Source organism: Bufo bufo, chromosome 5 (assembly GCF_905171765.1).
Source record: "Bufo bufo chromosome 5, aBufBuf1.1, whole genome shotgun sequence".
NCBI lineage: Eukaryota > Metazoa > Chordata > Amphibia > Anura > Bufonidae > Bufo > Bufo bufo.
In genome coordinates, this window is record NC_053393.1 from 488,519,973 (window position 1) to 488,541,135 (window position 21,163).

A 21,163-nucleotide genomic window follows, 5' to 3' on the forward strand; every position below is an offset into this window, starting at 1 on the left:
TGGGGACATTATCTTAACTGGAGGCATTACAAGGGGGTATTTTTTGCATTGTCACATTATAAGGATAATTATTTCTACTGGGGGGGCATTATGGTGGGCTTTATTACTCACCCATGGTATGACCCCCTAGTAGCAGCACCAGCCTCTCCCTGCTCTGCTATCCATCTGCCCCTTCTCCAAATCCTTATTATGAAATCTTTCTCATTAGGATAAAACACAACATCAGCTCAGCCGAGCCCCCTGGCCAAGTGTTGAAGTGGTGTCCGAGATCCCCAAGGGCCAAGCCAAGTAATTGTAAGCTTTCATGTGAAATATGTTTGTTATACACATATAGCATACACTGTGCCCCACAATATACAGTATACCTCTACACTGTGCCCCACAATATACAGTATACCTCTACACTGTGCCATACAATATACAGTATACCTCTACACTGTGCCACACAATATACAGTATACCTCTACACTGTGCCACACAATATACAGTATACCTCTACACTGTGCCACACAATATACAGTATACCTCTACACTGTGTAGTCTGCTCTATAAGCACCCTTGTTCTGTGGCGGCGGACAGAAAATAATCGGGAAGTGCCCCTCCCGAGACCAGGCTCTGGATCCGCCACCCTTCTGGATCGCTCACAGGAGTGTACATTTCTTCTAAACTGTAATCCGTATCCTCTGACCTACAGAAATCAGCACTCGCTCGGTAACAACTAACAGGCAGTGCCTGTAGGCTGTAGCCTGGCCCTGTTACCGAAGCTAGCCGAGTGGTGTAAGGTTAAGGTACTAGCAGAGAGGACCGGCCGCTGAATCCTGATTTAAAGTTAAAGTTACTGCAGGATATGGATTACAGTTTAGAAATGTCAAATGTACACTCCTGTGAGAGGCGGGGAGGGGTATCTGTGGCTGACACTGTTATAGGGGGGGGGGGGATCTGTGGATGACACTGTTATAGGAAGGGGGATCTGTGGATGACACTGTTATAGGGAGGGGGATCTGTGGATAACACTGTTATGGAGGGGGAAATAGGGATGACACTGTCATGGGGTGACTCTGTGGATGACACATATAGCATAAGATGCTATATACGGTATGTGTCATCCACAGATCCCCCCCATAGCAGTGTCATCCACAGATCCCCCTCCCTATAAAAGTGTCATCCACAGGCAACTAAGACATGTTGAAATCTGAGTGATTGTTTTTTTTTTTTTTAAAACCACAGACAGCAGGACTTTTCTTCCCTGTTGCGGTTTTAGGTATTGGGTAAAGTATCGCAGCATTTCTAAGCATACGTGTGTAAATGTATTGTTGTAATAGCTGCCCCCCCTACTTTTGTTCTGGCCCCCAGTGTGCCCCCCCAAAATTTAAAAGCTAGAAACGCCACTGCTCATACTTAATCATCAAGCTAAGTCCTCCTGTTTCTACTTTGTGTGTGTGTTGTGTCTAGGTCTCAGGGAGACGCTGTTCCCTTCACGGTGGAAGGTCCCGGCAGTCTCATCCCTGCTCCCTAATTTAGGGTTTGTGTCAGTTTCAGTAGGTCTTAAGTTCCGGTGTATGAGCTTTTCCACCTTTAGGATTTGCTCATACAGTTAGCAGTCCGGGAGAGGCTCTGGGATAACTAAGAGGTTACCTTCTCCCTCCTCACTAGCTTTGGGACTTAGTCTTAGTCTACTGTTGTAGTTTGTTTATTTGGTGTTCTTCCTTTCCCCACCTACCGTGACACTTATGGGTGCTGCCTCCACATCACTTCTGAGGTCATCAGTGGACAGTTGCCATAATCCACAGCATTGATTTAACTAAGCAGCTAAATAGATTTTAACCACTTCCCAGAAGTGGAGTTAAGGCTTTATGTTCACAGATGATTTTTATTTTATTTTAAAAGAAAATACTTTTCAAATGTTCACGTCTATCTGCTGAAAATCTCAACCATGGCAGAACAGCCGCTTATTAAATGCAATCACAAGCCAGGGGACGAGGTGACAATAGTAAATAACGTCCACGGCGATTTCTAAGCACATTCATGTAGATGACTGAAATCAAGTGTTTATGCAGATTTTAATCTTGTCTCTGGAGCTTGCTAATTATAAGGAAAGCTCGGCAAGTGACACGTTATTAAGCTTGTTATGATAGCAGCTTTCTTTATTTAACGGCCATGTTAGCGGCAAAATCAAGTAACGCTGAACATCGTTGTCAGGGCAAATAATTCAGATGAGGCCAAGAATGATAACGGTGACTTCCAAACAAATGTGATATTTATCTTGGTCAATATCGGCCTTCACAAAAAGCAAGTCTTTATTGAAGACATAATTAAACAGAGGGAGCGGTGCTCCTATCATATATTATTGCTATCTGTGCATATCTCATACATTTCTAATTTATTATATGTATTCCTGGATTCTTCCTGTCGTGACCTAAATTCTTCATATTATAATTTTGTAGGCAATTTAGGCAAGTGACCAGGGGAGCGGTTTAGCATGCAATGCGTAGCCAGATTTCCATCTATATTCTTTACTTTTTGCAGTATATACAGTAGCTCACTTTTAGGTTACAATTAGACTGGGCTTGTTGCAGATCTACGTAGGCTTTTGGGTGACAAAGTTACAGTGGACCAAGTCTACCCAAGGTATCTGTCCCCTCTCCTGACGTTTGTTTTAGTAACTTCTTTCATTCTCCATGCAATACCAACGTTGGAGCATCTATTTTTATGACTTTATGTTGTGTCATTCCTCTTTTATTCCTTCTAGAAGTTCTTTTTTTAATAATTTTTTTTATAGAAAATTTTCTAAATATACATACAATCAACAGAAACATGAGGTATTACTACCCAGTGAGATCTAAATGATCATCATACAAAATCCCTGATGAAGATCTTGAATCTTATGAAGGAATTACCAGCAGTTTGCAATAAAGGTCCATCTGGGTGTTAGCAGCTGGGGGCGTGTCCCTGTACAGCCTGATGTTGCCCAATCAGTGGTGCCAGTGGCAGACACCCCCTTCCCCAAACAAACTGTTAATACTCAGATGGACCTTCATTTCAGACTGCTAGAAATGTATTCATAAACTTCTAGTAGGAATAATAGAGGATTTGCACAACTTAGAGTCATATGAAAAGATCCCATATTAGCCATAGTAGGAGCTGCCCATATGGTACGTACTACACCGGTAAAGGCCATCTTAATGTGCTAAAGCTAAAAGAACTGGGCAGATCATTTCACTTTAATTTAGATGCACCACAAAGATCCTCAAATCACAGGTATTCTATACCCATTAAAGATACGGTCACACAGTCAGGTTTCTGGGTGCAGTTTTGGAAGCCAAAATCAGGAGTAGATAAAAAGAGAGAAAGTATAAAGGTCAGAAATGAATTCTTTTTCTTAAAGTTTTTTTGGGGGGGGTACTGTTTATCCTTCGGGAGAGCGCCTTAATCGGTGTGAGGAGGCTTACATGCTCCTCTGGAATTCTGGGAAGAAAGGGATGCTATTAAATATTTTTTTTCTCCACTGTATTCACGGAAGAAAAAAAAATGTCAGATGAAATGCAGAATGTAAAAGTAAATTCCCCATTAAAAGTGCCCTGTCTGACCCAGGAAGAAGTACAGCGGCGTCTTAAAAAGATTTAAATAGACAAATTGCCAGGACCAGATGGCATACACCCCCGTATCCTAAGAGAATTAAGTAATGTCATAGCCAGACCTTTATTTCTGATATTTAGGGACTCTATACTGACAGGGAGTGTTCCACAGGATTGGCGCATAGCAAATGTGGTGCCAATATTCAAAAAGGGTCCAAAAAACAGAGCCCGGAAACTATAGGCAGGTAAGTTTAACATCTGTCATGGGTATAGCTATAGCTAGTAGAGAGTGGTCGTTGATCCAGGAAGTTATTCTGATTGCCTGAATGGAGTCGGGAAGGAATTTTTTTCCCTTTAAGTGGGGAAAATTGGCTTCTACCTCACAGTTTTTTTTGCCTTCCTCTGCATCAACTTGCAGGATTACAGGTTGAACTGGATGTACAAATGTCTTTTTTCAGCCTTATACACTATGTTACTATGTTACTAAATGAGCTCTTAACAAGCTCTGCCTCTAATGCCACCAAATATAAGGCAGCTATCCTATAAGTCAATGTTCAACCCTCTAAATAAGCCTTGAGACATGACTTGGATAATAAGTAAGCCAGCATCTTATCTGCAGACAGCTGCAGATGAGATGCTGGCTTAGTTATATGCTGCCTTACATCTGGTGGCATTAGAGGCAGAGCTTGCTAAGTGCTTATTTGCATTCCCTTTTTTTTTTATTTACTCCTGGTTCTGGCTTCCAAAACTGCATCAGTAAACCTGACCGTGTGGCCCTACCCTAAGAATTTGCAGTCAGGTAAGAAGAGTTGCCTACCACATATCTCAGGAGTGTATCAGCTGCTTGGATGTGTTGGCCAGAATATTCTCTGGACTTTACACTATGACAGCCAGGAAGAACTTACCTTCTACACTGAGAGAACTGGAAGCCACAGGACACAGATGCAGGAAGATCAATCAGGAATAGAAAACGTAAATGTGATCTGAATTAACAGACACTTTACACACACGCAAGATAAACAGAATAAAACAGATTAGGCAACATCTTCTCCACATAGACCCTGTCATGCTGCATTCACGCTGAATAAAATGATGAAAATTCCCCGCAGACATGAAATCTCACATATGCACTATAGAAAAAATAAATGTATTCGCTAAAGTTTTACTCCACGAAACAAATTAAATTGCTAGAAATATTATTTCTTAAAGTATTTGGATGAAGCTACTCAGCCATACGACTGCCTATAGTATGAATGACTCAATAGAGTATGAAGACGTGGGCATAATCACAGCAGCTACGTCCCCAGTAATTACACCACATCACCTACTAATTCACCGGAAACTGCTTAAGCCTTAAATAGGATTGTTACAGCACGTCCAGTGTGATTTATAAATGGATATCTTTAGGCTCTGACCACGTCAATTATCAAGTGATCAGCAATTTATTCCCAGACATTAATAGGTTCCATTAACACAGTTGCACAGGTTAGATAAAGACAGGTGCCCATCACATTCACTTTACCAGGACGCAGCTATTTGGTCCAACAAAAGGCAGAACAAGTCAACGGTTAGATGGTTCTTGGATCGAATTTTTTTCATAATTTATTCTCGGCAATTACTGATGACAACCCGTCCCTACGGGAGTGAGTTTTGGACCTTGTTTGCAATTTTTTTTTAAAAACTTTCAGTGATAAATCTGGAGGGAAACTACTTGCCAGTAGAAAACATTCTCTCCTAAAAGTTTTTACTCTCTGACTATTAGATTCTATCAGTAAATCTGCCCCAGTGTACTAGTTTTACACAAGTGTTCGTTTAAAGGGAATCTGTCACCAATTTTATGCTGCAATATCTAAGGGCAGCCTAAACTGGTGACAGATACTCTGAGCAAGATGCTGGGTCACTTACTTGAATTGAACCAGTTGATTTGTTAAAATTTGTATTGAGCTAACTCCAGCGCAAACTGCTCGATGCTGCTCAATAATATTCATGAGCTCCTGCCTCTCCCTGCTGCCGATTAACGTGTTTCTTCCTATTGAAATTAGTGGTGTGGGCCAGAAGCTCATGACTTATGAGGACTTACACACTCTGCACAGTATTGAGCAGACCAAAGTGCTCAGCTTGCGTTGAAGTCCGCTCAACAAATTTTAGAAAATCAACGGGGTCAATTCAAGTACGTTAGCATACTAATGATGTGGTGCATGATTTTCACTTGTTCTTCACGTTATGCTTCTGATTGGTATTATATTCATTTCTACTGATTTGTAATCCGGAAGAAGGTTTTTCCCTATTTTTTCAGTTTTATGTTATTTTTTGTATTTTTATTTTATTCTTTTGGGTTTTGTTTTTTTCTTATTTGTGTTCATGTAAGCTCTTTTGTTTTTGATTTTTTTTGTTTTGTTACTTGTGTCCAGTATCTTTGGTTATCACTGTAAGCTTTTAATGCTTTCTTTAATTGACTAATGTTTGTAACTTTGCAGTCTTTGATGAGATTTCTTTCTGTAATTCATGACATTTGACACAATTGATTTGTAAGAAAAGTATGTTTCTTAAAAGTTCCAAAAAAGGTCATAAACTCACTCCAATAAGGGGTGGTGTAAAAAAGCTGGAGTAGCATTTTTAGACAAAAGTGTTAGGGTCAATTATGCACAAAGTACGTCAACACAGACTCAAGCAAAACTGACTTCAAATATTCCCTTACGATACAGTAGACAAGCTAAAGATGTGCCAAATTTATCACAGTGGCTGATGCTGGATGAGACATCTGGTGCAACTTTAGACTGTTTCGTCTAAGAAGGGAATTTATCATTAGGGAAATTTTTGAAGTCCATTTTTCGAGTACACGTTAACATAATTTGTGCCAAAGTTATCAAATGTCTCACATTGTTTAGTAAATTTGGCAAGCTTTTAAACATAACAGTTTTGTCTACTGGAGTAAGAGAGTACCTTTTTGTGACTTTTTTTTTAAAAGTCACCTGATGAACTACTTTCCCACAAACTAGGTGGTACTAGCAAGATGGTTCTCTTTCCTTGGGAGACACTTCATTGCATATTATTTTCCCATGGAGCATTGCCACTAAGTCTCCCTATACAGCTGTTCTTCTTAAAGGGGTTCTCCGGGAATTAGGAAAATTATAATACTTAAATATTACTTTATTATAAATATATTCCCAAATACCTTTTTATTAGTTATAATGGCTCATTTTGTCTGTGGAGCAATCATCAGGGGAAATAAAATGGCCGTTGTCCTATTAGTACACACAAAACCTGTCCTAATCACATGGGAGGACATGCTACTTCAGAGCAGTGATCCAAAGCGCTGCCTCATCTTCTTCTATGATCCTGAATAAAGTTTAATATAATCTTCAGCTGAATCTCTGTAGAAATAGAATTCATGAGGAGGCATGAAGTACAAAGAGGAGGGTGGGGGTGATGTGGATAATGTGCAGCAGCACTTGTATGCAGTCTCCATGACCACAGTCTGTCCTGTCCATCCTCTCTGTACTTCATGTCTCCTCATGAACTCCATTCCCTCAGTTAAAGTTCTTATAATCTGTATTCAGGATCATAATCCCTGACAAGTAGGAGAGGAGGATGAGTCAGCTCTTTACCTCAGTGCGAAGTGACATGTCCTCCTGTATGATTAGGACAGGTTTTGTGTGTATTAATAGGACGGTGGCCATTTTATTTCTCCTAATGATTGCTCCCTAAATAAAATGAGGCATTATAAATAATGAAAGGTATATGGGAATATATTTACAATAAAGTAATATTCAAGTATTTTCATTTTCTAAATTCCCGGAGAACCCCTTTAACCTCTTAAGGACATAGGGCGTACAGGTACGCCCTTGTGCCCTGGTACTTAAGGACACAGGGCGTACATGTACGCCCTGTGTATTTTCGATCACTGCCGTGTGGCTGGCAGTGATCGGAACCCGGTGCCTGCTCAAATCATTGAGCAGGCACCTAGGCTAAATGCGCGGGGGGGTCCCGTGACCCCCCCATGTCGGCGATCGCGGCAAACCGCAGGTCAATTCAGACCTGCGGTTTGCTGCGATTTCTGAAGTTTCTGGTCCCCGCAGTCCCTGACCGCGGGGATCAGAAACTTTATATGCCTAAAAAAAAAGTTTTATTCACCCCCCCCTGCACCCCCGAATGATTTTTATGGTGGCGGGAGGTGCAGGGGGAGGGTTGCGGGCGGTGTGGGCGGTGCGGGAGGCGGGCGGTGCGGCAGGCGGGATCGCGATCCCCCGCCCGCCTCCCCTTGTATAATCGTTGGTGTCTAGTGGGGATACCAGGGTGCCAGCACATTGCTGGCACCCTGGTATAAACGGCTGACATCTGCGATGCGATGTCAGCCGTTTAACCCTTTCCATACAGCGGTCCGTACGGACCGCTGTATGGAAAAGGTTAACAGCGCAGGGAGCTCCCTCCCTCTCCCATCGGGGGGCTGCTGTGCCTTTGCAGCCCCCCGATGGGGAGGGAGAGAGCCCCCAGAGAGCCCCCCGAGAGATCCCCTCCTTACCCTTCCCCGTCTGCGAAGTTCTGAGCAGAAGGGGAAGGTTCCCATGGCAACAGGACGCCTCTCAGGTGTCCTGCTGTCCATGGTGCTGAACAGATCTGTGCTGAAAGGCATAGATCTGTTCAGTGTAAGTAAAATACAGTACAGAACAATATATATTGTACTGTACTGTATTATTCAGACATCAGACCCACTGGATCTTCAAGAACCAAGTGGGTCTGGGTCAAAAAAAAGTGAATAAAAGTGAAAAAAAAGTAAAAATCAAAAAACACATTTATCACTGATAAAAAATGAAAAAAATAAAATTCCCTACACATGTTTGGTATCGCCGCGTCCGTAACGACCTGATCTATAAAACGGTCATGTTACTTTACCCGAACGGTGAACACCATAAAAATAAAAAATAAAAAACTATGATGAAATTGAAATTTTGCCCACCTTACTTCCCAAAAAAGGTAATAAAAGTGATCAAAAAAGTCGCATGTACGCCAAAATTGTAACAATCAAACCGTCATCTCATCCCGCAAAAATCATACCCTACCCAAGATAATCGCCCAAAAACTGAAAAAACTATGGCTCTTAGACTATGGAAACACTAAAACATGATTTTTTTTGTTTCAAAAATGAAATCATTGTGTAAAACTTACATAAATAAAAAAAAGTATACATATTAGGTATCGCCGCGTCCGTATCGCCCGGCTCTATAAAAATATCACATGATCTAACCCCTCAGATGACCATTGTAAAAAAATAAAAATAAAAACGGTGTAAAAAAATCCATTTTTTGTCATCTTACGTCACAAAAAGTGTAATAGCAAGCAATCAAAAAGTCATATGCACCCCAAAATAGATGCCAATCAAACCGTCATCTCATCCCGCAAAAAATGAGACCCTACTTAAGATAATCGCCCAAAAACTGAAAAAACTATGGCTCTTAGACTATGGAGACACTAAAACATTTTTTTGGTTTTAAAAATGAAATCATTGTGTAAAACTTACATAAATAAAAAAAATTGTATACATATTAGGTATCTCCGCGTCCGTGACAACCTGCTCTATAAAATTACCACATGATCTAACCTGTCAGATGAATGTTGTAAATAACAAAAAAAAAACTGTGCCAAAAAAGCTATTTCTTGTTACCTTGCCGCACAAAAAGTGTAATATAGAGCAACCAAAAATCATATGTACCCTAAACTAGTACCAACAAAACTGCCACCCTATCCCGTAGTTTCTAAAATGGGGTCACTTTTTTGGAGTTTCTACTCTAGGGGTGCATCAGGGGGGCTTCAAATGGGACATGGTGTCAAAAAAACCAGTCCAGCAAAATATGCCTTCCAAAAACCATATGGTGTTCCTTTCCTTCTGCGCCCTGCCGTGTGCCCGTACAGCTGTTTACGACCACATATGGGGTGTTTCTGTAAACTACAGAATTAGGGCCATAAATAATGAGTTTTGTTTGGCTGTTAACCCTTGCTTTGTAACTGGAAAAAAAATATTAAAATGGAAAATCTGCCAAAAAAGTGAAATTTTGAAATTGTATCTCTATTTTCCATTAAATCTTGTGCAACACCTAAAGGGTTAACAAAGTTTGTAAAATCAGTTTTGAATACCTTGAGGGGTGTAGTTTCTTAGATGGGGTCACTTTTATGGAGTTTATAATCTAGGGGTGCATCAGGGGGGCTTCAAATGGGACATGGTGCCAAAAAAACAGTCCAGCAAAATCAGCCCTCCAAAAACCAAACGGCGCACCTTTCACTCTACGCCCCGCTGTGTGCCCGTACAGTAGTTTACGGCCACATATGGGGTGTTTCTGTAAACAGCAGAGTCAGGGCAATAAAGATACAGTCTTGTTTGGCTGTTAACCCTTGCTTTGTTAGTGGAAAAAATGGGTTAAAATGGAAAATTAGGCAAAAAAATGAAATTCTCAAATTTCATCGCCATTTGCCAATAACTCTTGTGCAACACCTAAAGGGTTAACGACGTATGTAAAATCAGTTTTGAATACCTTGAGGGGTGTAGTTTCTTAGATGGGGTCACTTTTAGGGAGTTTCTCCTCTAGGGGTGCATCAGGGGGCTTCAAATGGGACATGGTGTAAATAAACCAGTCCATAAAAATCAGCCTTCCAAAAACCAAACGGCGCACCTTTCACTCTACGCCCCGCTGTGTGGCCGTACAGTAGTTTACGGCCACATATTGGGTGTTTCTGTAAATGGCAGAGTCAGGGCAATAAAGATACAGTCTTGTTTGGCTGTTAACCCTTGGTTTGTTAGTGGAAAAAATGGGTTAAAATGAAAAATTAAACAAAAAAATGAAATTCTCAAATTTCCTCCCTATTTGCCAATAACTCTTGTGCAACACCTAAAGGGTTAACAACGTATGCAAAATCAGTTTTGAATACCTTGAGGGGTGTAGTTTCTTAGATGGGGTCATTTTTGGGTGGTTTCTATAATGTAAGCCTCGCAAAGTGACTTGAGACCTGAACTGGTCCCTAGAAATTGAGTTTTTGTAAATTTCGGAAAAATTTCAAGATTTGCTTCTAAACTTCTAAGCCTTATAACATCCCCAAAAAATAAAATATCATTCCCAAAACAATTCAAACATGAAGTAGACATATGGGGAATGTAAAGTCATCACAATTTTTGGGGGTATTACTATGTATTACAGAAGTAGAGAAACTGAAACTTTGAAATTTGCAAATTTTTTTCAAATTTTTGTTAAATTAGGTATTTTTTGGTGCAAAAAAATTTTTTTTTTTGACTCCATTTTACCAGTGTCATGAAGTACAATATGTGACGAAAAAACAATCTCAGAACGGCCGGGATAAGTCAAACCGTTTTAAAGTTATCAGCACTTAAAGGGACTCTGGTCAGATTTTCAAAAAATGGCCTGGTCCTAAGGTGTAAAAAGGCTGTGTCCTTAAGGGGTTAAAGAGAGCCAGCCCCCCCTTAAGCTACATCAAAGGCATCTCACTCAGCCAGCCAGCATCCTACTCTGTACTGATGAGGAACAAACCCCTAGAAACAGCTGTCTATGAATGAATATCTTGCTTAGCTATTTTCCCTTGTCATGAACCAATGCTTGCTAAAAAGATGGACTCAGACTCATAGGGAGCCACTTCCAAAAAAGTAGCTCTAGCAAGGTAGTTCTCTTTCACTGTGAGATACCTCTTTACACCAACTTTTGAGCTTTCTTTTACAATAGTGGCTTGTGCCACAATTTGCTAATTTTTTCTACCAGAATTTAGGCACAAAGACAATGATAAATTCCTCCTCAGTTTATACCATCTATTAGTAGGCTTACTTCACTCTAGAATTAAAAAAAAAAAATGTTTGTGCATTGTTGGGGCACATTGGGGAGAACTTGTGAAAGCAGTGCTTTCACAGGGGTGCTATTCAGTGCTGTAACTTCTACTTTTAAAGCACTTACCTACTAGTGATCTATGAGTTTTTTGATTGCAGGTCTCTTCATCCCAGTGGCGCTACTTATTGAGCAAGTAAAGCGCCACAATGTGATCAGCTATTTTACAATGCTTTAATAGCCTCATTGGATTCAATTCACTGGCTAGAAGATGCGTGGTCTAGTGCTGTTTGGTTAGCTTATGTCATTTCCTTCAGAGGCTCGATTGCAGTGACCTCCACAGGGGCCCGCCCCTTAACAGTGACCTCTACAGCACCCGCCCCTTAACACTGACCATAGGTTTCAGTCCCCTTAACTGTGACCTCCACCATTCCCGGCCCCCTTAACAAAGACCTCCACAGCGACTGCCCCTTTAACAGTGACTGCCACAGTACCCCGCTGCCTTAACAGTGACCTCACAGTGCCCCGCTGCCCCTTTAACATTTAAGAAAGCCGGTCGGCACTCACTGGATGCACGCTGCGTGGGAAGGGAGTGAACTCCAATTTCAGCATAAACGAAATCCCAGCAGCTGTGTCTTTGAAGATATGATTTATTCCAATATTAGTTATTGTGTCCTACAACCAGAACGCGTTTCAGCAAGTATGCCTTTACCTTGATAAAGGAATGCTTGCCGAAATGCGTCCTGGTTGTAGGACACAATAACTAATATTGGAATAAATCATATCTTCAAAGACACAGCTGCTGGGATTTTGTTTATACCCCTTTAACATTGACCTCCACAGCCGCCTGCCCCCTTAACAGTAACATCCACAGCACCCTTACCTTTAACAGTGACCTTGACAGAGGCCGCCCCTTTATTAGTGACCTTCACAGTACCGTTTCCTTAACAGTGATTTACACAATAACCCACCCCCTTAACAGTGACCTCCACAGAGATCCATTCCCTTAATATGTAACCTTCACAACACCCCACCCCCTTAACAGTGACCTCTACAGCACCCCGCCCCTTAACACTGACCTCCAAAGCGGATCGTCCCCTTAACTTTGACTTTCACCGTTCCCTGCCCCCTTAACAGAGACCTCCACAGTGCCAGCCCCTTTAACAGTGACCTCCACAGCATCCTTCCCCCTTAACAGTGACCTTTACAGCCATCTGCCCCTTCAACAGTGACCTCCACAGCGGCCTCCCCTTTATTAGTGACCTCCACAGTACCCCGTCTCCTTAACAGTGATTTCCACAACACCCCGCCCCCTTAACAGTGGCCTCTACAGCAATCTGCCTCTTAACACTGACCTCTATAGTGGACCGTCCCCTTAATTGTGACCTCCACAGCAGCCTGCCCCTAGGATGGTCAGAGGTCCGGTTTTAGGAAGGACAGTCCGGCTTTCAGGCTCCCTGTCCTCCGTCCGGCGCAGGGCCTGGATGGACACAGGGATGTCCTTTTGAACAGCTCGCTCTCAAAAAGTCACCCTCCCTCCCACACCTGCAGCTGACAGAAGTTGATTTTTACCTTCATTTTTTTCAATCCCCGTGGGCTGCGGAGTGGGAGGGGTATGGCCTAACCAAGTCGGGGGTGCGTGGCCTTGTGGGACCTGGGGGCAGGGTTTTTAAGTCCGTCTTTTGAGGGTGGCCCGAGTAGCCATCCTACCTGCCCTCTGAACTGTGACCTCCACAGCACTCCGCTCCCTTAACAGTGTCATCCATAGTGCCCTGTTCCTTTAAAGGAAATCTGTCACCAGGATAATCGCTATTGAAGTAAAGACATGGCCTAATAGTACTTAGTACCTTATTTCCAGATGTGCCTTTGTTCCAGCAAAGGATGTTTGCTATCTTCTAAAAATCCTGTTTATTTGGTATGCAAATGAGGCAGTAAGGTGCCCAAAGGGGCGTCACTCTCGCAGGAAGGAGACCAGGCACGCCTCCTGCTAGTTCCCAAGCCTGCCCTCATGCTGGGAGCAGGGAAATGGGGGGCAGAGTTATGGCTTGAATGTGCTGTAGGAGGGGTGGGTGGACACATTTTTGCAGGAGGCGTGCCTAGGCTCCTTCCTGCAAGAATGACGCCCCTCTGTGCACCTTACTGGCTCATTTGGATACCAAATAAACTGGATTTTCAGAGGATAAAAAAACATCTATTGCTGGAACAAAGGCACATCTGGAAATAAGGTACTAAGTGCGATGGCTTTACTTCAATAGCGATTATCCTGGTGACAGATTTCCTTTAAAGCTGACCTACAGCAGTGAAGAAAAATGGCTGGGTTGTTATGGAAACCTGGTGTAAAACTGTGTGTATGTGGAGACTAAGGGCCTTCAAGCTTCTATTGGCTGATAAGGGTCATGTGACCAGGCTTCTAATGGCTAATGTGTTTTTTGGGGAATATCTCAGGAACGGTACGTGCTAGAGAGCTGAGACCTGATCTAAAACTTTCCCAAACACCTGACGTACCTGTGTGCCAAATTTCGTGATTGTAAATGCGACGGTGCAGATTCCTTTAGCGGACATACACACACATACGCACACTCAGCTTTATATATTAGATATTCTCAGTAGACGATTGTTAATGTGGGATTTGACTTCTGAATTACTGAAAAATAATTCCCCATGTTCAGTATTCAAATATAAGTCTTATTTTTGCTATTTCTGGAATGTTTTTACATGAGAAAATTGTACTCATCATAGGCCAAGATTTTTGTATGTATGGGTTTAACCTCATAGATTGTAAGCTCTTGAGAGCAGGGCCCTCACTCCTAGTGTTTCAGTTGTATATTAGCCAGTTACGTTGTAATGTCTCTTGTACATGAAACCCCTGAATTTGCAAAACACAGGAATATAGTGGCGCTATATAAATATAAATATTATTATTATTAAAGGGACATTTACTGTATCACACATTAACACAGCCTATATGTGAATACATTTTCAAATATATAAATGGGAGGAATGTTTTCTGAATATCACTTATTGAAGTCACTCAATGTATTTTAACTTAGCCTGTCAGCCTTGCTTAACTTTCTCAGTCAGACCATCACTGCGGCCAGAGAGAACACGCCCCCACGCCCCCTCTAGTGACTCAATTACAGTATCATACTAATTACTCCAATGCTCTTCTGTGGGCATTTTTATCTAGGTCTATCAAGAGAACAATACAGTTATCATACTATTATTCCAATTCTACACTAACTATCATAAGGAGGATTACCAGTCAGGTAACATATTCCCTTTATAGCAGCAGTAAACTGTATAGGAGGATTTATCATTTGTGCTGCCTTCTACAGAATGACAATACTTTATATTAAATGAAATTTAATTGCTGAAATAAATAAGAAATTAAAAAAAATTATTTCTAGGAGTAAAAAAAATTGTCTCTTAAATGTAGATTTAGTGGAAAATGTTATTATATTGAATAAATGCACGTGTAACGATTTAACTTGACACCATTTAATGTTTTAATGTAGTTTAGAGGATCTGGAAAATTCTAACAGAGGGAAACATACAAACCTCATTTATATGTGTGAAAGCTCATCTCAAGCCTCTGTTATTTCAAAGCAGTAACCCATGTATTTCATGCACACAGCTGTATTACGTGTCGGTACAACCATAGTAGCTGTCAGCTCCCATACATCTTTTTTTTTTGTTGTTTCTGCAGATTTTGCATGGGTTCTTTACAAACCTTTTCCGATGTAACATTTCTGCAACAGAAATCTGAGATGTCACATGCGTGTGGATTTGTGTATTTTTTTCTGAGAAACCCAGGTGTCATTTGTATGTATATAATATCACGCCATAGAGTATGGAATAATATGGGACATGCATCTCAGTCATTTATCTGAATTATTTTGAATGTGACTATACTTTCTACAGATTAGTTGAGAAAATCACCAGGGGGTTAATTGGTTTGAACAGAGCAAAGATGTGGTAATTATGGTCAAAAGGGCTCTAGAAGGAGTACCGTAATTATAATTTCATTGGAGAAGAAGCACTGATGCATTGGTAGTGCTCACCAAGAAATAGACATTTTATAGAAATTCTCTATTATTGTTCATGATATATATTTTTACCTACTGTATGTCCAAATCATAGCAACTGGAAGTATTACAAAAAATTTTTTTATTGACCATGTTTTCTCAAAGAAAAGCAAAATTACACCTAGAGACTAGAGGGGAGTAGTAAAAATTCTAATTTTAGAGAACCCTCCCCAGACCTTCCCCTCTCCAATCTATCCTTGATGCAGCAGTCAGACTAATATACCTGTCTAATCTATCTACTCCGATGCCTCTGCCCTCTGCCAGTCATTGCAGTGATTGCTCATACAGTATTGGATTGAATTTAAAGTCCTTATTTTCACCCACAAAGCTCTCCACAGTGCTGCACTCCTACATCTCCTCCCTCATGTCCGTCTACCACCCAACCCGTGCTCTCCGTTCAGCTAATGACTTACAACTAACATCCACCATAATACGAACCTCTCACTCCTGTCTTCAAGACTTCTCCTGAGCTGCACCAATTGTCTGGAATGCCCTACCCCAAGAAATTAGGCTAAATCACAGCATCCACAGATTTAGGCGGTCCCTAAAAACACATTGTGGCGAAACTAACCTCGCCACTGGGTTTTGGACGGGCCTGTTTGCCAGCCTCTTGCCTCAGGATTATGGTCCATATACTAACTTTGAAGGAGAAGACAGACCGGCCGCACAGCCTAAATCTGTGGAACTGTTTTGGGCAGGAAAGCCATGCTTGCGGTCGGCCAATTTGACTTCCATGGAATTCGGGAACCCCTGCTCGGATCTGGGTGATTTTTGCATATGTTGTTCACCCTGATCAGAGCTATCCATAAATTATGGGGATATGTGGGGTTTTGAGGTGTTTTCTGTGTTTTGGGAAAAATGTGTTTTCTGCCTGTGAGTGATTAAGTTAGCGTAATGCCCATTGTATTTTGTTGATTGCATTACAGACAGAGGGAAGGGGGTTTTGTGTACAATTGCTGGGAAGGTTTCAATACTGTAAATGCATGTGATTGGCTAATATATAAACTGTCACAGTCTTCTACAAGGTCCCCAGGGGGAGTGTCCCTTGCTAGGAGACCTGCATAAAAGGCTGAAAAATAACCTATTAAAGAGTTCCTGTTTTGCTTTCAACATAGAGCCTCGTCTTATGTGTGTGGGGAATGCTATTCACTGTATACTCCCCTGGCTATAACCCCTAGCTCTTGTAAGAGCTGTTCCTGTTCCTTGTTCCTGTGGTGGTTACGGTGTAGAGCGGAGTGCTTGGAGTCCTCGGGAAGCACTAGGAGCATCCATCAACGGAGGTACCCAGTCGGGGTGCCAGGAGATCCGTTACACACATCCTTTTAGGTTAGCCTATGGCAATGATGGCTAACCTTTGGCACTCCACCTGTGGTGAAACTACAACTCCCAGCATGCTCCATTAATTTCTATGGAGCTCTGAGAACAGCCAAGCAAGTGTACATCTTGGGAGTTGTAGTTTTACCACAGCTGGAGTGCAGGAGGTTAGCCATCACAGGCCTATGGCATCCCCTGATCTAACCCTTCACTATTCACCCTATCTCTTTCAGCATCATCCTTCTGAACCTGATCCATCATTAAATATCCACACCCCACGCACTCAGAAGCACTAGTGCATGAGTGGTGACCGGCTTTGAAAAAAACAAATATCACTTTTGAGTTACTCTGTTCAGTGTTTTGAGAACTGCTAAAGTTTTGTTTTTGTTTTTAACAAAGCTAGTCATCTTGCACCACTCATTTTCGGATATCTTGAGCCAAGAAAAAAGGAAAGGAAGGACTCATCTGTAAATATATAAAACATGGACACCTCTGTGCTACTGAATATTTGGCTCAGAGTAGATATTAAAGGGGTCATCAGTATCAGATCAGCGATAACCTATCCTGAGGATAGGTCATCAATAGTAAAAGCCCGGACAGCCCCTTTAACTAATTATTAGCCTGTTAGAAATCATGGTATCACTTATCCAGATAGGTTTCACATACAATTAGCTAATTAAAATAATTCTATCTAGGTCATTTGTGAGACTATCTTGGAGTAGCATAACTAATTTTGTTTAATTAGGACATGATAAGCTTCTGACTGATACGGCTCATGCAAACGCTCAGCCTCCATGCATTGCAGTAAAGACTCTGACAGACATGGTATTTATAGAGCAATGCTTCTAAGGTAGAATAACTCTGTACATAAAAGTGGTTTTCCATGTGTTTTTAACTGATGACCTATCTGGATAGGTCATCAGTATCTTATCTGGAGGGGTCCAATACCCAGGACCCCTGCTGATCAGCTGTTTGAGAAAGGACCGGTGCTGGTAGTAGTGCAGCATCCTTCTCTCTGCTCAACAAGCACAGCGCCGTACATTGTATAGTGGCTGTGTTTGGCATCCACTTCTATGGGGCTGAGCGCCTAGGCCATGTGACCAATCAACGTGAAGGAAAAGCTGCAAGCACCTGTGCCTTCTTAAACAGCTGATTGGCGGGGTCCTGGGTGTCTGATCCCCACCGATCAGGTACTGATAATAGGTCATCGGTAAAAAACACTTGGAAAACCCCTTTAATTCTAGTGGAACATGAATCTTCATATACCTACTGTATGCATGAAATCAGAGGTAAATGTAACTACATGGATTTCTCTATGCTGCAGAGGATTACTATAGTTTAAAACAGCGCCCATGCCTACACGTTACCTATTAATACTACAGTGAGCGGGGCCCGGTGTAATAGAATACAGTGACTGCACCGGTCCCCCGCTGCCATTACAACACCAGATGCCGGCCCCCACCCCCTGTATTGTGGGTCATTCACTATTTTACACAGGGACACTGTTATGGGGGGGGGGGGGGGGAATCTGTGGATGACACTGTTATGGGGGGGAGGGATCTGTGGATGACACATATATAGCATAAGATGCTATATAAGTGTCATCCACAGATCCCCCCATAGCAGTGTCATCCACAGATCTCCCCCCATAACAGTGCCATCCACAGATTCCCCATAACAGTGTCATCCACAGATCCCCCATAACAGTGCCATCCACAGATTCCCCATAACAGTGCCATCCACAGATCCCCCATAACAGCGTCATCCACAGATCCCCCATTACACTGCGTCATCCACAGATCCCCCATAATAGTGTCATCCACAGACCACCATTATTTCAAAACCCACCAAAAGCACACCTTTTGGTTCAGAACATTTATTTTCTTATTGTCCTCCTCTAAAACCTAGGTGCGTCTTATAGTGCGAAAAATACGGTACATTCTCAATGCCCCATTTTACAAGAACTTTCTTTGTAGAAATGGCACTTTAACTGGATGTCATAAACAATACGACTCAATTCCTGTGCACTGACTGATTCCAGAAGTTGGCAGAGCTCGCACCTGTACTAGATGGCAGCACTATTTCCTATGTCACTGATACAAATGGATTTTTATTTTCAGTAATCACCTTATGAACAGAGCTGAGGATCAGTAAAGAGTCATTTATTCTCACAAACTAAAATATATTTTGTTTCATACATGTCAATGAGTCTTAGTCAATGTGTCAGGGACCAGCAACGCTTTGTATATTCCTTAGAGCAGTTGTCCTGTGAAAAATATCGACAGTTTTCATACCAGCACCTTTCTCTGAATAATTTTATAATTGCATGTATGTAAAATTTTTGTATAGACACTGAGGTATTCCATGACATCTATCTGTATAGCGCCACCTGCTGTTTGTTCTATTTCTAGTTTCTCTGTCTACCTCACTGAGGTGGACGCACATGCTCAGTTCCATCCTTCAGCTGCAGCAGAAAGGACATGACACCTGAGAAAGGGCACACCTTCTGATCTGTCAACTTGAGATAAAACTGGCAGAGCAATTGGAGCAATGAATAGAGAGTGCTGTTGATCCATGTGAGACACGGGGCTGGTTCTGTGCACTAGAAAGAGACATGTCATGTACTATATGATGTTTGATTTTAATTTTTTACATTAATTATGGGATATCCCCTTTAAGGATCTTAATACAAATTACAATATGATCACATTGCATATTCTAGGAAGGTATAATTCTTCTCTGTAATGTATTTCAGCATATTATACGTGCAAATTATCTGTGTTAATTGAAAATACATGCTTGGAAAGAAGTACATATATCCAATTCAAAAGGCATTAACCTACAAGGAATGGAAGTCAAGGTGAGCGGGGTCTTCAGTAAATAACACATAATAAGGAAAGGCTTGTAGCTGCTTGACCTTGATTAACCTTCACGCAGGCTTCTTGCACAATTACTATGGTTTAGAAGAACGGAAGGGAACAATGTTATTTGTCTACAAGAAAGGCATTTGCTTACCGCTAAGGAGAGGATGATTATGCCGATACGGTGCTGGCAATTTACCAATCTCTTCTATTCTGTGGCGCATTACCCTGGACAGGTGGCCTGTGTGGTGTAGGCTGCCGACGATAATGCTGTGCACGTAAACAGGCTCGATGAAGTGACTAAGAAGAGCACCCTGTAACCCCAGGATATTCCATCTGGACAAAGAAATTGAAATTACGCAGGTCAGAAAATACAGGATCAAGTGATTACAAACTGCAGTTCCAGTAAAAGCACTCTAGTTACCTGCTGACAAAATCAGACACATATACGGTGTCCTTTACCATGGAGCTACAATTTCCAAGACGCATGAGTAAGCTGGTTTAACACTAGCTGGTGATACAGTAGGAAGTTATCCTCATGGTCTACAGGACGTTATTTCAGAACTAAGCCATAAAACTCGACCCAAAAACTCACCTCTTTTGGCAAGATCATAATCTGTCCAGTTCTAATTTCATGCTTAAAGGGGTTGTCTCACTTCAGCAAATATCATTTATCATGCAGAGGAAGTTAATACAAGGCACTTACTAATGTCTTGTGATTGTCCATATTGTCTCCTTTGCTGGCTGGATTAATTTTTCCATCACATTATACACTGCTCGTTTCCATGGCTACGGCCACCCTGTAATCCATCAGTGGTGGTCATGCTTGCACACTATAGAACAAAGGTTCCAGCCTATGTGAGCTCCCACGGCTCCGGCCAACAGAGAGGCAGGCACTTTTAAATATATATTGTGCAAGCACGACCACCACTGATGGATTGCTGGGTGGTCGTAAGTTAACCATGTGAATGAGCAGTGTATAATGTGATGGAAAAATGGGTCCAGCCAGCATAGGAAGCAATATGGACAATCACGATTAGAGATGAGCGAATCGAATCCCACGAAGTGGAATTCGATCAGAATTTCAGGATAAATTTGATTCGCCTTGAAGCAGAATTTCCTCGTGCTTTGTGTTAGAGAATCGATTTAACCTGAAAACCTCCATTTGATTGAAGATCTCGGCCGAAATCCCATGAGTGATGACGTAATCTCGCGCCGCACAAATTTTTACTCCAGATCTTCAAGCAAGGTGGCGGCGGCCAGCCCGTCTCGATCAAATGGAGGAGGTAAGTTTAAAAAAAAAATAAAAATTTTAATTTCACACAGTTTTTACATGCAGATGCCACGATCATGTATGAACATGGCATCTGTGGGGTACAATGATGGGGGGTGCCGCTCCCTGTCATTGCACCCGCTACTTACAAAAAATGCGCTTCGTGACAAAGTAATTCGCAACAACGCAAATTTTTTTGTAAAATTCGGCAAATCACCCGAATCAAACTTTTCAT

General features: G+C 41.7%; 1 protein-coding gene across 1 annotated transcript in view; it reads right to left on the minus strand.

The window, feature by feature from the left end:
* The window catches only part of ADARB2 (adenosine deaminase RNA specific B2 (inactive)), a 761,328-nt gene that overhangs the window by 48,426 nt on the left and 691,739 nt on the right, over nt 1-21,163 (minus strand). The window contains exon 9 of the mRNA XM_040434228.1: nt 19,810-19,991. Coding sequence (XP_040290162.1) covers nt 19,810-19,991 — 182 coding nt within the window. The remainder of the gene's footprint in view (nt 1-19,809; nt 19,992-21,163) is intronic.